This window comes from Alexandromys fortis, unplaced genomic scaffold, assembly GCF_014885135.2.
Source record: "Alexandromys fortis isolate MF-2015 unplaced genomic scaffold, M_Fortis_MF-2015_v1.1 scaffold_16, whole genome shotgun sequence".
Taxonomy (NCBI): Eukaryota; Metazoa; Chordata; class Mammalia; order Rodentia; family Cricetidae; genus Alexandromys; species Alexandromys fortis.
This window is the reverse complement of record NW_026067893.1, coordinates 19,631,867-19,650,511: the sequence shown is the minus strand read 5'-3', so window position 1 is coordinate 19,650,511 and position 18,645 is coordinate 19,631,867. Positions and strand designations below refer to the sequence as shown.

Genomic DNA, 18,645 nt, shown 5'->3' with positions numbered 1-18,645 from the left:
ATTTTAAAAGGATAGACGCAGGAGTTAGTTTCAGAAGGACTGAGTGATATGAGAGGTATGTGGTGGAAAGAGAAGGTGTGTGGAAGAATGAGGCTTTGAGTATAAATTCAAGGTAATTTTCACCGAAAGGGGTTGAGAATTAGTATCTACTGGGTATCTTGACAACATGAACTGCATTGGCATTGTGTAGTTTATTGAAAAGATAATTTTCCATGGAATTTTCTGGGAACTCAGAAAAAAAAAAAAACAGTTGACCCTAGATTATTGGCTTTGGTGTGGGCATTGATTCTACTCCACTGGTCTTATATATAGTAATACTTAGTAACCTGGCATCTGAGTGACCCGTTGTTGCTCTTTTTTTGGGGGGGCAGACTATTTTTTTTCTAGTTTTTGCCTTTTCTCTGTCTTTTAGAGACAGGGTTTCTCTGTGTAACAGTCTTGGCTGTCCTGGAACTTGATTTGTAGGCCAGGCTAACCTCAAGCTCATTGAGCTCTGCCTGTCTCTGCTTCCCAAGTGCTGAGATTATAAGCACACATCACCACTGCCTGGCTAGTTTGTAAGATATAGCTCACAGAATTAGTCCACTGAGTGTAAAGTGGTATCTCAGGACTGTAGCCATGTTTCACTTTCATTACGTTGGTACCTTATGTGATTACAAAGCACTGCAACGTCCAGCTCCTTTTCGTTGGAAAGCAATCCCTTACTATGATAAAACACACTACACCCACTACTAATCACTCCTTTCTGTTCACACCATCTTTAGCAGTTGTTAGTGTGATTTCTGTATGTCCAGACTTGCCTACAATGAATGGATCATCTAAACAGACTCAGTATATGTGGCATTTAACTTCTGTTTTCTTGCACTTGCATGAAATCTTGGACATTCATCTAAGTTTACCCTGTTTCACTACTTCCCCCTTTCTTTGCAGCAAACTTCATTTCATGCATTAACAGCACAGTGCACTTATTCCTCACTGACGGATATTTGTGTTATTTCGGCCCGAGGCTTCTCTAAGCTATATGTATGAACACATGTTGACATCATTTCCTCTGATTATATCTCTAGATCTGGGGTTTCTGAGTCAAATAATAATATCTTTATAGTTTTCTTTTTTGAGAAACTGCTTAAAAATTCACATTAATACAGTATTTCATACCTATGAGATCCCCTATTTTCCAAATAGCTGGCAGAATTTGTAATTTTGAAGTTTAGTTATTAACAAGAATTCAATTAGTATGAAGTAGTACCTCAGGACTGATTCAATTTGTATCTCCTTAACAAACAGTGAGAATGGACATCTTTTATTGGGCTGTTTTGCTTTTTCATGTCTTCAGAGAATTTTTATTCTAAATTTTTTGCCCATTGGACTGCCTCCTGCATGGAGCTATAGAATAATGTATTTATGTAGGTAGAAACCTTTCCACATAAATGACATGGAAACATATTTCTATCCTGTAGCTTGTCATTTGCACATTCTTAGTTATGTCCTAAATGCATTAGCATTCTGGTATGGGTGAAGTCTTGTTTATCTAGGTTTTGATGTTTTGATCTGTAATCTATGAGTACAAATCATAAGGAATGAGGCTTATCCTTGTCCATATGTCTTTACACTTCTAGCATCCTTCTTTTCATGTAGGTATTCTGCTGTTCTGTCATCATCTGATAAAGATTCTTCCTTTAGATGGAGCAGTCTTGGAACTCAGTTTTAAAATATTGGCTGCAGGTGTTTAGGTTAACTCCTTGCTATCAAAGCTCTATTGGTATTGATATTGATTTGTGTGTCAATACTTCATTACACTCATTACTGTAGCTCTGCAATAAGATTATTAAATAATCATTCTATGTTTGATATGCTTGTTTTGTTTTTATTTTTTTGCAATATTTCATTAATTCTATGAGAATTTCATGAGATGTAATTTGAACGTTATCTTCAACTTTCATTACCCTCCTCTCAATCCTCTTAACTCTTCTTACCAAACTTTGTAATTTCTTTGATCTCCATTTCAGCATTGAGTCCAATGTCTGTTGTTCACGTAGCCTCAGGCCTGACATGTAATCAAGCTACTGGGGGGCACATTCTTGTAGGAAATTCACTACCCCTTCGTAGGAACTAATCATCTAGAATCGGGGTTTCATATTTTCTCCCGATATTTTGTTGTGTTTTTATCTGATGGAACCTATACAGTTTTTGGGCAGGCTGTCACAGTCATTGTGAGTTCTCATGTTCACCTGTTCTTTTGTGTTCATCAAACATCGATTCCTTGATGTTACTGATCACGGATGATTTACATTTCTGCCCCCTCTTCCACAAAGATCCTTAAAACTTTTGGGGAGGAGTATGTTCTTGGTGCGGGACAATTGTCTATATTCTGTCAATTATATGATAAGTAAATGCTGATTGGCCCATAGTCATGCAGGAAGTATAGGTGGGACAACCAGGCAGGAAGCAGAGGCAGGTCAATGAGAACAGGAGAATTCTGGGAAGAGGGAAACTCCCTCTGCAGTTCTGTCTAGACACAGAAGAAGCAAGATGGGACTATGCCACTGAAAAAGGCACTGACCCATACGGACAACACAGATAAGAATAATGGGCTAATGTAAGTTAAAAGAGTTAATAAGAAGTCTGAGCTAATGGGCCAATCAATTTATGATTAAGTAATCCTCTGTGTGATTTCTTTGGGACTTAATGACTGCGGAAATGGGGCAGGACAGAAACCTCAAACAACATATTATGATTTAGAGTTGATCAGGACACAATGCTTTATTCTGTGTATGTTGTACCATTGGGTATCTCTGTATTAATTGCCACCTCCTGAAAGAAGTTTCTCTGATCAAAAGTAAGAGATTTATTTTCTATGAATATAGTAGTAAGTCATTAGGAATCATTTTAACACTATGCCCATTAGTCTATTAGAGTAATAGATTTAACCACCAATTCTTAGACACATAACAGTGACAGATATGGGTCTTATGTAACATGGTGGGTCTTAGACCTAATCTGTGCTTATATCCAAAGAATATCAGCATAAGAAAAGGCACTTGTACATTTGTATTTTTTTCTGCTGTTTTTCTCAAAATAGCTGAGATTATCAATCCAGAAGTCATCAACGGATTGATGGATGGATAGATAAGAATTGTGGGATACACATGCAAGGATATGTTACTTTTCAAAATAAGAGAAAATTTAGTAATTAATGCATTAAGATTGAATAGCTAGAACATGAAGTAGGATCAAAACCCAGTGGCATTGTCCTTGGCTTCTCAGCAGCCCTCATTGTCCGCCATATTCAGAGAGTCCGGTTTTATCCCATGGTTTTTCAGTCGTAGTCCAGCTGGCCTTGGTGAGCTCACAATAGATCAGCCCCACTGTCTCCGTGATCCTACTTCATGTTCTGGCTTTGGGGGAGCCTAGCCAGTTTGGATGTCCACCTTCCTAGACCAAGATGGAGCGGGGAGGACTTTGGACTTTCCACAGGGCAGGGAACTCTGACTGCCCCTCAGACTGGAGAGGGAGGGGGAGAGGAGTGGGGGGNNNGGGGAGGGAAATGGGAGGCGGGGAGGAGGCGGAAATCTTTTTTTTTTTCAATAAAAAAAATTAAAAAAAAAAGATTGAATAGCTTTATATAATTCAAGGACAAAGAATTTTATTACAGACCCATTTAGTTTAACAGAGAATGCTCAGAGATAGAGTCAAATGTCTTCCACTGTTCTTTACCAAATTGAGAACACAGGCCTTCAATTTTATGTATCTACCTGGATATCCTCAAATTAGACCTGTGTCACATTCTTCCTCTTACAGTTTTGAGAGGACAGAATACATAATGAATAAAATGTTTCCTTTATGTTTTTAAGACATGAGATTACAAAACCGTGTATGTTTAAGTGCAGATAATCAAATCATTGCAAGAGTTAGGCTAGTCAGGAATTTAGGGTGAAATCAAAATTTATGAAAATCTGTGCCACAGACTTTGAAATTATTTGTTAATTTCTTCTCTACTCTACATTCAAGCACCTTTGTTGGCAATAAAATAAAATAAAGATTTTGTTGAAGTCTTATTATTAAAAAAACTTGCTCATAAATAAAACATCATGCCAAATTAACTAGACCCAAAATCTATATGACTCAGTAAAGTTCTATACAGTTAGAATAACCATTCGGAATGAATGTTATGGAGTTTTATTTAAATTTTACACTTTCAGTAATAAATATATAAATTTGCTTGAAACTGTAGAGTCAGTGTAATCAGATGTTCTGATAAAAAATTTTATCAGATTATGGCATCAAATTATTCTTAGGAAAGCCACAATGAACAATCGGAATTTACACTTGAAAATCTGGCAGTGACTGTGTTTGACCTGTTTGGTGCGGGGACAGAGACAACAAGCACAACCCTGAGGTATGCTTTACTGCTCCTGCTGAAGCACCCGGATGTCACAGGTGAGGACACGGGGGGGGGGGTGACCACACTGTTCCTATAAGATGCGGAAAGACTCTGCTGGTGTCCTGTGCGTTGTTTTTATTACAGAAGTCTCAGTCCTTCATTTTCTATGCCATTCACTGACTGTAATAAACAACATGACTAAGAGAAACAGACTGTAAGACAAATAACCAAATTCTGGTCAGTGTGTGAGATTTCTGGAGGGTAATCTGAAATTGCTAGTAAGCCACAGCCATGTGGTAACACATAGATAAATAGAAATGGGGGTTAAATCAATTTGTAAGTGCTAACCAATATGAAGCTAGAGCTAATAGGCCAAGCAGTGATTTAATAATACAGTTTCTGTGTGATTATTTGGGGTTGAGCAGCTGTGCGGTTATTTCAGGGAACAAATTAGCAGCCTCCTACAACAAATTGAAACTCCAATAGGTGCTAGTTAAATCCACATAAAAACTGAGAAGGCATGCAAAGGAATTCTAGAAACTAAAATCAAAGTTTACCTGCATTTTTTTTTTTGGATTGGCTTTGTTTGCTGGCAGCATACCACAGCTTCTTTAAGAGAGTCTTCCTGATTCAGTGGTTGTAAAAGAAAAATAAACAAATAAATAAACAGGCAGTTTTGAAATGGCGGCTTCCTGGGTCTTGCTGCCAGCAGAAACTCCCTTTCAGGAGGTCCGGCTATGGAGCATTTAAATGGGGTTTGTGAACGGAGTGATACAACTTGCTTAATGGCATCGCAGACCTACTGAAACCTGATCCTAGATCTGGGGTTGAAAGAATGGCTCTCAGAGGCAATGAGTGGCTCTCTGACATGTTGGACTGGGCAGAGCCAAAAGGCTAAGCAGCATTAGTCCCAATAATTGTGCTTAACATTCTAAGAAGCACTCCTGGACATAAATGGATTTCAGATACACAATAGGACAGATTCAGACATAAAAGACCCCAAATAATTATATTGTTTTATTTGATATTTTAATTAACTATAGTTTATTTGTTGTCACAGCTATTAAATAATACATATATCCTGATCTATCATATATCTGTAGAGGAAAATGATATAAATCCATAATAGAGCATTTCTGTATAAATATATGTTTAAATAATTTTATCCATGAGTGAAAAATGCACATTTACCCTTATTTTGGAACACCCACATAGTGCTGTCTATGGCCTGACGTTGTGCCAAAAAATGTTACTTTTCTCCTGTTTTCCCTTTGTCACTGTGACCAACTAGCTAAAGTCCAGGAAGAGATTCACCGTGTGGTTGGCAAACACCGCAGCCCCTGCATGCAGGACAGGAGCCACATGCCCTATACAGATGCCATGATTCATGAGGTCCAGAGATTCATCAACCTCCTCCCCACAAACCTGCCCCATGCAGTGACCTGTGACATTAAATTCAGGAACTACCTCATCCCCAAGGTAAGCTTGTCTCTTCTCTGCTGCACCTCTGTGCTCTTGATGTTCACAGGTTCACAGTGTTATCCTGTGTTATCTGAGTTATCTGGTGCTGCTGATGGCTTATACTGCTTCACGTTGAGAGGGGCAGCTCTACTGCAGGTACAGATGTACCTGGTAATGACACTCCCACATTTGCTCTCTCTTGTTTGGCAAAGTTTAGGTATTTCTGTATGAAAGTCCATAGTTTGACAATTTTCCAAAAGTCTTTTCTGAGTTTGCATCATTATGAGAAAAAAAATCTCCAAATTGAAAAGAATTGATATGCTGGATTCTTCAACTCATCAATAAAGTTATGTCATTCAATCATTTATTTGTGATATTTATTTCTCTGCCCTGTTTCTTTTCATTGATGTAGTCTGTAAATATCTTTTCCGAGGTCTCCTAAATGGTGAGTATATTTCTGTTATTATTTCTCTAGTGCTGCCTCTGCTGGTCTTTCCATTAGCTTAATAGAATAAATTTATGTCATCATTGGTCTCAATTTTATCTAAACATATTAATTTTATTATTTCTAACAACATATCTGTAAACGTATGTGAAACTGAAGGTGTTATGTGGGCTAATACTTTTCTATATACTTTTCATATTCCTGTGTTCTTAGTTTGTCTTCAGTGTGATGAATTGTAGGATAGTGATGAAGAGACCTGATTTTAATGGCCATTACTTATCTCATTTATGATTAGGATGAAGGATAGTGACTTTAATATCCCCCTATTAATTTTGAGGTCCTAGGATACACTGATAGTTGTGTAGATCAGATGAAAAATATTGATCTGATTTAGTTAATGGTGAATGAGATATTTTATTGTGGAGCCAATTAAGAATGAGCATGGTCCAGGAGCACAGATTTTCACTTTGAGATGAATATTATTCACAAAAGTTGGTACATTATTTTCGAAATTGCTCTTTATGCCTATTTTATGGTTCTATGTATTTCTCACTCTTGATCATCGACTGTATATGGTGTAAACACATACTTATAATGGATTCCTCCACTGCACATTGCTTATAGCTTCTAGTTTAAGAAAATTCTCTTCATAGTCTTTCTTCCTCAAATTTGTTAGAATTTTTATATTAAAACTAAACTTTCACCTTAGAATGAGTTTAAATTGTTCCCTGACGTCATTATGACTTATTTCATTTCTGTGGCCACTTAGTGCTGTTTTGAAGACACCACAAACTACAGATGAAAAATGCAGAATTTTTTATAGTAATTCCATTCAGAAAGGATAACATTGCTCTCTCCTGGGATTCTTCTATTTTTTGGTGAGGTGGAGGTGTGGGGCATACGATATTAAGTTTGTAGATACTAACATCATGTGTAGATGATAGAACTTACTTTTCCAGATGGCAATAGGTTTTCTGTATGATAACAGACTTAGTATATGAGTTAGTTTATCTGTTTGGCTAAGGGACAGTCTCAAGGTAAGAATGTTGAGGTCTGTGGTTAATTTATAGAACTTGGTTATGTTTTTATACTTAGAGCCAACAAAATAAATATACAAAAGGTCAAGATAATAAAAACTATCTCCTCATATCTTCCTTGGGTTTAAAGCCTAGTTTGATGCGAGTGTTGCATCAGCTAAACTTATACTTCGTCATTCCTCTTCTTCAGGTTCATGACATGACAGGTTTCTTTGGAATCTAGTCTAGGAGAATATTCTATTCTTGTATGAAACAACTTGGCTGTTTCATAGCTGATTCTACATTCTGTAAAATAGGATAAATGATTTCTTAGGTTAAATTAGAGCCAGTGATCTCATCAAAACAAATAGGATAAGAAGGAACCAATGTTCTTTGCCATAATTGTTCTGGCAGATTTCAGCCTTTCTAGGTCAAGAAGATTGTGCTGCCCCTTCAGAAACTCTCATTGCAGCAGAGAAGCAGTCACGGGCAACATGTAATAAATGATTATAAATATACTATGTTCAATGCCTATTGACACTAGAACTTAATTTTCACATGATTTACACATATCAGAAATAGTATTTTTAGTTTTAAAATTTTAAACATATTTAGATGAATTGCTTTCTTATATATGTGGCAGCCTTGAAAAAGATTTTTAGACCACATTCCTAGAAACTTTGAAATGATATGAGAATAGTTTGTGTACTAGTTAAAGAGAACTTGCCTGCACCAGTTCCCAGCAATTTCTGTGTCTTCAGAAGTTTTACTGATTTAGCTGTCACCAGATCATCTTACTTTCATCATACTTTGTTTTATTGTATTGTCTCCCTCTCCTCCCATTTCCATTTCTTCCTTTTTTCTCCCAAAGAGTCCTCATCCTGTGTTTCTGACACATATACATATGTGCATTTCTATGTTTATGTTTGTTCATTAATACAGATAGATTATATACAAGACTGAACACATCTTCTCTGGCACATATCCCTACATTTTCTTTCTTATAATATAAATACAAAGATAAATAGATTCTATAAATGAGAAAAAAATAGTGGCCTTTGTCTTTCCATCTTCCTTATTTTACTTTATGAATGTTCCCCTATTCTGTTCAAAACACTCAATGAATTTTTCCACTTGGAACCTGATTCACATGAGGGGTATGTAAATATATGTGATGAACTAGAGCAGTCAGTGTTCAGAGAAACATGAGTATAAGAAAGGAAATGAAGAAGAGACTCAGAAGTTTTAGTCCAAGTACTCATGTGAAATGTCACTGAAGTCACATCAGCTACAACACTGCCTGACCTCACACTTCTCCCTGCTCCTTAACTACCCTGCCTGTTGAACTGTCCCTACAGTTCTTTGTATTTAATTACAATTGTGGAGCAGAAGGTAAACCTGGATATTTTCCTGATTTGTCTTAGCTCTATGATTTCTTTTAACTTTGTTTGTTTCTGTGTATTGTTACAGGGAACAACGGTAATAGCATCACTGTCATCAGTGCTGAACGACAGCAAGGAATTCCCCAACCCAGAGATATTTGACCCTGGCCACTTTCTAGATAAGAATGGAAACTTTAAGAAAAGTGACTACTTCATGCCATTTTCAACAGGTAATAGAAATTCATTTCCATGGACCCAGGGACATGAGGATCTGTGGAGACTTACATAGTGGCTCCCTAATGGTCAGTGATCAGGAGTATGAATTTCATTGTTTATGCATGTCATGATAAAGAGATTGTTTTCTCTGTCAGGTTATCAAAATGAGGCTTTAATTGTTCATCCACTGTTAAAAATTCAGAAAGTTAGAGTATAGGGTGTTTGTATTCTTCCTTTAGCTACATCACAGAAATACCAAAGAAAGCAAAGGCAATTTACACTTTACTCACTCACTGTGAAAATGGAGACATTATAATTTACATTCAGGTCTTCTTTGCTGTATCACTCACCTCCATACTCAACTATGTAATTACAAGTCTCCCAAAATACCGAAAACTAATGAAGTGCCCCAAGTGCACTTGGTAAACACACAAATGAATAATGCTTCTTAAATTTCAGTTAAAGTAGGGCAATGAGAAAGACTCCCAGATCTCTGGGTTACTGGGAATATCAGTACATTCATCTCTCCAATCTTATATATTAATGCAAAACTGTTACAACATTCTAATAATCGATATTCCAGTTCTCTCGAAATTCATGGGTAGGGGAAAATCATAAGAAGAAATTACTTACCGTTAGTTGAAGTTTATGATTAGATGAGAGCGTTTTCATTCAGTTCAGCATGACAGAAACATCAAGACCATCATGAGATGATGGAGATATTATAGATATTGCAGGACATTCTACACAGATGAATGGTAATCCTGTTCCTTCTTATTTAGGATGAAAGTAATGGATATTGTGTCCACATTTGCGGTGTGTATTCTACTTTTGATATGCAGCTTCCATTCTTGGTTTTGTTATTTTTGGTAATTAACACAGAATTCTTCTTCCTCAGTCTTTTAGACAGTTCGAATACAGATGTGAACAACCACATCTAGTTAAAAAGTAATTTTGAACAATGTATTTCTTAATAGTTAATTGAGAAATAAATATGTTCCACATTTTTCTATTTGCCGAATTCATTGTCCTTTTAGGTAGACACACATCTATCCATCCACCTAATAACTTACCCTTCATTCATAGTCTTAATTACAAATGTGGTGATTCTCAAATTTTACAAATAAGAATATTAAATTTTAATTCTTTTGCCCCCTAGGAAAACGGATTTGTGCAGGAGAGGGCCTGGCACGAATGGAGCTGTTCCTATTTCTCACCACCATTTTACAGAACTTTAAGCTGAAGTCTCTAGTCAAAACTAAGGATATCGATACGACCCCAGTGCTCAGTGGATTTGCCTCTCTGCCACCCCAATACCAGCTCTGCTTCATTCCTGTCTAAAGAAGAACAGATTGCCTAGCCTAAGCTGTATTGTTTTCTATAATTCTCCGCTAGACCTTCATTTACCTTCTTCCTCATCAAAGACAAGATGTGATTTCCCCCCTCTCATATATTCCCATTCTGTCACTTCCCAGGAAACACCTGTTAACCGTTTGGCAATTTGTGGAATCACAGTCGAAATATATTGCTATTTTCTATTCTCTGCAACTGTGTTATCTGGTCTTTAATTAAAATAGAATTTCACTGTCAAGTAATGTAATAAGAGAATTCATGGTCATTTTCTTCTGTATGTTTTCAGTAATAAATAAGTTTGATTTGTGCACCTATTTTTACACTTGCTTACAATTTATGTAAGAAGTGAAATAAAATAGAGTTCCCAACACATCACGTTGGTCCACATATCATGAAGCGTAGAGAATGTAAGAGTGAGTGCTAGAGAGATATTTTATTGACTGAAGTGCTTGCCACTCAACACTGAAGACTGTAATCCAGTCTCTGGCATAGACATAATGGGAAGGCATGGTGGCATGTGCTTGTTGTACCAACACTGGTGAAACAGAACAAGAGATCCTGGGAGCTTACCAGACATCCAACCCAGCCTAATTAATGAGCTTTGTTTCCCAGTGTTATATCTGAAAACAAGCTTGTCAACTTTCAAGAAACAACACCCAAGGTTCACTTCAGACTTCCACATATGTGTATACACATGCACATACATTCTCTTTCATATAGGCACCTGATTATGCACACACATCCACACATCCACATACATACATGAAATACAGAATGTGAAGAGGATGGTGGTACCAAGGCTTTTTGACTGAGCATCACTTAGACTCACTAGAAGTATCTGTATTTGAAACAAATAACCAGTGTCCAGGAGAAGCTCCACTTAGAGGATAAATCCACAGGGAGGAATGCAATTGTGGGGTCAGGTCATGCCTTGCTTTGCTTTAGTGTCAATAAAAGGCAAACTTTTAAATATGCTTTTGCCTTGATTTTTTTTTTTTTTTGGTTTTTCGAGACAGGGTTTCTCTGTAGCTTTGGTGCCTGTCCCGGAACTAGCTCTTGTAGACCAGGCCTGCCTCGAACTCACAGAGATCCGCCTGCCTCTGCCTCCCTAGTGCTGGGATTAAAGGCGTGCGCCACTACAGCCCGGCTGCCTTGATGTTCTTAGGTTAGAATTGAGCATGCATTTTGTTTATGTATTGCTATCCATAAGCTCCATGTGCATCCCTTCTCTTCCCAAAAGAATAGTGGTCCCTGAAGGAGTCACATTTCTATAACTTCCAGATGCCTATTCCTTTCCCACTTCATTACAAGTAATCTAATGGGAATTGACATTACTGATTATCCCTTCTCTAACTTAATCTTAGAGAAGTCACTTTGTCTGGAATTGCTCATTCCTACCTTGGGTTCTACTGCAGTTTTATGTCTGCACATACATTAGTGCGCAAGCACACATTCACAATGCTATTTGATCTATAATACAGATTGTTGTGGTACAAAAAGTGGCTTTTTGTTAAAGTGGGTCAAAGTACTAATATTTTTACGTTTATGTATTTTCCTGGTAAAGATATGCCGAACACTTTACTCCACTATTCTCAGGCCTTTAAACCTGCATTCATTCTTGCCACCTGTTTTCCTGAGTATTTGTGTTGCAGTCAGAATACATAGGAAATTATCGGTTATAAGACCGTGCGTACCAATTGCTTTAATAAATTAATTCTCATTCATCTATTATCTATATGTCTCTCTATCATCCCCCTCTCATGTGTGTATGCATTTTGTCTCTCCTTTCTATGTCTATCAACTTATGCTTCTGCTTCTTAAGAAACCTGAGTGTAGTGGCATTCCATTTCTATTTTAATAAGTAAAGCTTGTCTGATGTTCAGGAAAAATAAAACAGCTATGCTGGCCACCCTTACAGACCAGGCAGCAATGACACACACCTTAAATCTAGTAACCACATTGACACCCACATTTAATCCCAGTAGCCATACTAGATTTCCATAGAAACCAAGTGGTGGTGGTGTACTCCCTGAATCACAGAACTAGGGAGGATTATAAAATGGAAGGAGACAGCTCTCAGTATCAGTCTCACTCTGAGGTTTCCTGTAGGCAGGTTCACCATTTTTGGACAGAAGTCAAGGTAAGAGCCAGTGACTGACTGCTTACTTCTCTGGTCTTCAGGTTGAATTACAATATCTGTCTCTGAGTTTTGATTAGTTGTGTGTCATCTGAGCATTTAGAGAGATCATTTTCTTGACATTGCTTTTATTGTTTCTTTTGATGTTAACTGGGCATACACTTCTAGAGTATAAATACCTTATATGTTTGGTGTTCTTTAGGAATTTTTAAATGTGTTATAAAGTGCCGTGCTGCTTTTGGGGAATTAGATTACGTACTGTTTCTATGCCCTTCATTTGAATTATAGTATTCCCCTTGATATCCTAAAATATCTTTTCTCACTCTTTTGTAACAAAAATTTACTGTAAAATTCTTCATTTACTTTTAGTGAGACTCTTCAGCTCATAACATATTCCCTTTAATTGAAGAGAATCCTACTGAATACTTTGTGTGCCTCTACTATTTTTCCCCATTGCTTTCACATTGTTTGCAATTTTTAATCCTTTTATATCACATGTATATTTATGTATTTATACATGTCAAATCATAAATTTCATCATACATATTATGTGTCTCTGGTTAACTTACACATTTTCATATAACACTATATTCATAACTTTTATGAATTCTTTGATTTATTTTTACTGAACTAGACAGTTTAGCAGGTGAAAGCACTTCCGCCCCAAGAATGAAGATCTGAGTTCAGATTCCCAACTTCCATATGAAGACTTGGCATGTTTGTACATTTATGAAACCCAGTACCTTGATTTAGCCACTCCTTATGTCTGAATCCAAACTTCCATGCACTGACCAAGACACACACCTCAGCTGCTTCAGCCTACAGGTTCCTTGAGCCACCTTTCAACCTCAATGTTCAATCATACCCTGCAGACCTTAGAGCAATTCAGCCTGATAATCCTTTCCATACACCTGCCACAGTCTTAGATATTCTCCTTACCACCAAACTTGAACCAGGACACGTTTCCTTCATATCAGCCAATCCCCATGTATCCACCATCTGCACTCATTCCATTTAAGCCATATTCAGTCTTTAGACTCAACCTACCCCACACTTTCCATATTCAATCCCAATCTTCTCTGTCGATTTCAGACAGAACTAAAGAAGTCAATATGCACAGATTATTGTTGCAAAAATAGAAATGATATGAAAGATAAAGGCTGTATATCTCCTACGAAAGTCACCAGTCCTATAGAACTTTATCCTCTGAGAATTACCTAAGATGAACCTCAGGACAAAGGATTTAAAAGAAATCTCATTCATTTTAAAAAATCAAGGATGGAATGAGTAGATGATTCAGTGGTTAAGAGCACTGAATACTTGGTCGTCTAGAAGTCCTGCGTTCAATTCTCAGTGCCTGCATCGTAGTTTTAACCATTTATAATGGGATCTGATGCTCTCTTCTGGTAGTAAGTTTACATGCATAATATATATCAACAAAATTTCACATTTAAAAAAAGACATAAAGAAGAAGCTCATGAACTTAAAGAGAAGGAGTTAAAAATATAATCTATACCTGAGTGGTTCCCAGAAAAAGCCAAAAATGATCAACAGGAGTTGAAAATATAATTCAATTATGAAATGGAAATACTGAAGAGGAATCAAGATGAAATGAATATGGAACTGGAAAGCACAATAACCAAGTAGGAAACTCAAGGGAAAACCTGACAAGATCATTAATAAATCAGAAAATAGAATGCCAGGACAGAAAGATACAGAAAACTATTAAGACAAAATGAGAAAAGAATATGAAAAAAATAAAAAAGCATAAAATGAATATGTAGGGAATGTGAGACTGGATTTTTAGGTTATAGGAATAGATTAGGGAGAATATTCATAGATCAGTGGCATACATCAGATCTCCAATAAAATAATAGAAAACTTACCCAATAATACAAGAAGCACGCACAACACCAAAAAGAAAAGATCAGAAAAGAAACTTCTCACAGCATCTTATGATTGGAAAACTAAGTATATAGAACATTGAAAGGTATCAGAGAAAAATACATATCATATATGAAAGAAATAATGGTTGGTTTCTCAAAAGAAATGATGAAAGCCAGAAGAGCTTAGAGCAATGCATTCCAAATCTTAAAAGAGCACAGCTGCCAATCTACAGTAATTATGTAACAAAACTGTCTGTCACAGATGAAGGAGGAAACAATCCATGGCGTCAATAGCCTAAAAATGTTTATCCCTCATTCTGTTCTTTTCCCAGTAAGTCTCTTGGCTGACCTTGTAGCAATTAGCCAGGTACTGCTAAGGGGGTCTACCTTTCCCGGTCAAAAAAGTGAAGTGCTTTAGGAACAGGGTTGCTATCTTATATTCCAACTGACATATGTCTACTCTGCCATGTAAGTCTGGTATCTCTGTGGAGGATGCTCACAAATATATTCCTGAATTGGGTATCAAGACAGCTATATTTTGTGTTTATGATAGGCATGGGAGGGGGTAAAAAGTTGCACTGTGCCAAATCTCTTCCTGATAGCACCAAAGAATACTAGACCCTCAAGGAAGGAAGCTACGATGGTTTTAGATGATGCCTTCTGGGCTATTGATGCCAAATTTTCCAAGGAGAAAAACATTAAGGAGCTGGTACGTATTTCCAGGAGACTGATTGAAGGTGAGGATGATGAAGAAAAAGCAGAAGATAAAGATGGTGTGGATAATGCACAGAGAGACTACAGAACGGCTGCTTACCTGCTAAGGGTAAAACTGTCAAAAGAACCCTCTGCCTACAAGTCTCGATCAGGACAGTTAAGAAATCACAGATAGTAGGGCCTGTGTTCTTTCTTGCCACCTTCAGATCAGCTTTCTTCTATTGCTCCCTGAAGAGAAAGAAAGTTCCTTGTTCTCATTGCCCGATCATCTATAGCTTCCTCTGGGGCATCTTCTACCTCCTGCCCCTCATGAATGCCTTCTTGTACCCCTCCCCATTTTTCATTCCCTCAAGGTCTAAGGATTACACAGCGTCAATTGTGAAGTGTTTCACATGTCACTGCACAGATGCTACTGCTACCCACAATGTTTGTCACCTGTACTGGCCATCACAAGTGCTAACATTTATCTAAAGCTGAGTTATTAACATGACATCACTGGAAAATATAGATTATTACTATATACCAATTCAGTAATTTCCCTTTGGCACGCTCCTAATAACAAGCATTCTTGATCGCTGGACCAGTTCTAAGACCTCTGTTTTACATGAACAGTTAATGTATGAAAGAAAGACTCCTAAAAGAACACGCAAATCCACATACTGTTGGAGACAGAGGACAGAAAGGGGAGAAGGTGAAAATTTCATTGACTCAGCGTACCTAGAATTAATGGATATGGAGATTTGTAACACTGAAAATTCCAGAGTGGCTGCTACCTGTAGAGATATAATAAGAACCAATAACAGAAAGGGAGTAACAGTAAGGTGGGTCTGAAATCTTCTTCCCATTTTTGTGTTGCTATGAAGAAAAGGACTTAAAATATTCTTTGCACATAACTTAAGTGAAAGAATGAATCTATGCTCTCATACTCCAAGCATATGAACTTAATGCTGTTCTCCTATCTACTTATCTCAGAAATAATATGAATAGCAATTGGATGCCAAAGCCATTGTCCTCATTTCTTCTTGAGAACACATGAAATTGAGCACTTAATATGTATCATGAAATGTATTCAATAAGAAACTATTTTCTCATTACCTTTCTGATTTCATCTTCCCAAGATCAATCTCTTTGTTATGTGACCCTGATGTACACATGTATCTGTGCAAACACAAGTATATAGCTGGTCAGACATTTACAATGTATCACCATGCTATTGAGATTGGTTTCCACACAGCCATAGTGTCTGGGCCTGGCCCATGTCTAGGTTTATGACCCTGTTGCAGCTGTGATCTGTTGTTGAGGTCTGTGGCTCTGAACACCACAGGAGGTTAGATGATAGAGCTGTACAGAGTTAGACCCAGTCCTCATTGGCTGTACCACTAGGGAGAACTGGTCCTGCCCCTCACTGGTGGAAGCACTCTGGAAACTATACCTATATATGGCCAATAGTGAGACAGGAGAAAGGATAGGCAGAACTGTCAGGAGGAGATTATATAGAAGGAGAAATCTTGGAGAAAGGATGGAGTGAGAGATGGAGAGGACATCAGAGGGCAGCCATCCAGCTACAGAACAATCCTTAGCGTAAGAGTGAAAGTAAGATTTAAAGAAGAGAACAGGGAAATACAACAGGCAAAAGGAAAACAGGATAATATAAGTTAAGAAAAGCTGGTAGGAAACATGCCAAGCTAAAGCTGGACATTTATACCTAAGTATAACGCTCCATCTGATTTATTTAGGAGCTGGGTGGCACCCCCACAAAAGAGCCCAAAGAGTAAAACAACAAACTACAGCCAGTGATGTAAGATATGTCTGTCCTATGACTGCACAGGTTCCCACATGATTCTAAGGCAGCTCTAGAGGCTCCATCTGTAAGCTCTGATCTTAGCACAGGGATATCAGTCTCTGCCTGTCATATCTCACTGAATTGCAGCAAACACTGAAACCAGTGCAAGATTCTCTGCTAGCTCCAACCACCAGGTGCAGATTTACTCTCTCTTCAGGTCACAGGGAGTTGGGGAGGGTGGTGGTGACAGTTCATGTTGTTCCAGAAGGTCAATATGCAGATACACAAAGGGAATGGGGCAATGAAGTGTTATCACAACTGGTTAGAGTTCAAGGCAATGACTTTTCCCTTCCAAATGTATCCACTGCTCCTGGCTAAACTAGGGAAGTAGATGCGACAGAGACATGCCTTGATTCCTAAATTCTTCAGTATAACTTTTCTTTCTATTTTACCTAGGCTGGGCATTATAGATTCTCAGTTGGCTTTCTTAGTTCTTGAACTTGGTCTAAGAACACCTAATTGAATATTGTGTCTGTACAAATATGAACACTGGAGAACATTATTATTCACTCTTTGAAAAGTTGTCTGAATAAGTCACAAGAACAGTCAACTAGAGTAGCACAGATTCATAAAATGATAAAAATATTAATTACAAACTTGAAAACACACTGATTTCAGAACATACCTATGAAATATTTGAACAAATCTCTGAATTCCTTCTACTCTTACCTCTTCGTTTCATGTTTAAAATGTTGAATTCAATATTTTATGTGTTAAAACAAGGTAGATACTTAAGATACTGGCAATACAACCATTTTCTTTATTTTAGTTGTCAGATCCCACCATGTCAAAAACGTAATGTTCTAGAGGATTTTGCTTGTGGATGTTACTTCCTTGAAAGAGGAGGTAAACATGAAGGCTGACTGACTGTTTAGAACTGCCTTGCAAACCTCACAGCTTTGCAAATCTTTACACACTGTCATTTTAGGGTGACAGGTAGATGCTCGGCTTGGCATGTAATATACGTCATTACCTATGTGGCTTAGGGGAAGTGAGCTGGAGACTTTGTGGTCCTCCTGGTCCTCAGAGGTCAGGCTCAAACCCCTCTGGTGACCTTAGTTCTTCTCAGAGTGGGGGAGCTCACTATAAGACTTCCTGTGTTCACAGGAGCCATATACACTATGCAGATGCCCTGTCCCCGCTGCTGAGCACCTGCTGGCTCATTTGAAATTATCGTGTGGAATGAGAAAGCCAGTTTTTCTTTTCTTATTTTCTAATCCAGTTGCATAATTAAAATAATCACTGTGATTTTTGTTTATATCTCCATACATTTGCCCTAGCCAAAGATTTTCTGCTGTCTAATTGATAAAATAATAATATTGAGTCCAGGTTTGTTTAATAAATGTTTTTATGTTTTAAGAAAAAATAAGAACTTCATGTGGTGAAGAGGCTAGAATGGTACAAGTGTAGAACTAAATGACTGGAGGCCATCTCTGCTTCCATTGCAGCAATATTCCTCCCAAATCTTTATGTGATTATGAGGTAATCTTTTTAAATGTATATATATATATAGTTCCTGACTTTTACCAACTAAAATACTAAGAATTTTAGAAGATATTGGAAGCCTGTACCTGAGATTTCTCCATATTTTATAATCACCTTACCTAATGCTTCCATTGGTAAATTTGACAAAGGTCTCCATTTATGGTTTTCTTTGAAATTGTTCCCATGTTGGAACAAGATATTGGCAGAAAACATTATTCCAGTTTTTTTTAAGCTGTGGTCCATCATACTTTGTTTCAAAATAAACTATTTCTTTTTATTCTTTTGAGTGAGAACTACTTTTTCAAACATGAAAGAGAGACTGT

General features: G+C 37.3%; 1 protein-coding gene across 15 annotated transcripts in view; it reads left to right on the top strand.

Annotated features, from left to right (window-relative positions):
* The window catches only part of LOC126503086 (cytochrome P450 2C25), a 222,092-nt gene that overhangs the window by 48,108 nt on the left and 155,339 nt on the right, over window positions 1-18,645 (top strand). For 4 of the 15 annotated variants that reach the window (XM_050144613.1, XM_050144591.1, XM_050144655.1 and 1 more), the window contains exons 6-9: window positions 4,299-4,440; window positions 5,676-5,863; window positions 8,777-8,918; window positions 10,064-10,565. The exons of 5 other annotated variants lie outside the window; for them this stretch is intronic. In XM_050144613.1, the coding sequence (XP_050000570.1) occupies window positions 4,299-4,440; window positions 5,676-5,863; window positions 8,777-8,918; window positions 10,064-10,245 (654 nt within the window). In that variant the 3' untranslated portion in view covers window positions 10,246-10,565. Of the gene's footprint in view, window positions 1-4,298; window positions 4,441-5,675; window positions 5,864-8,776; window positions 8,919-10,063; window positions 10,566-18,645 lie in introns of those variants that run through there. 6 more of the 15 variants (XM_050144667.1, XM_050144689.1, XM_050144600.1 and 3 more) reach the window with 5 other exon arrangements.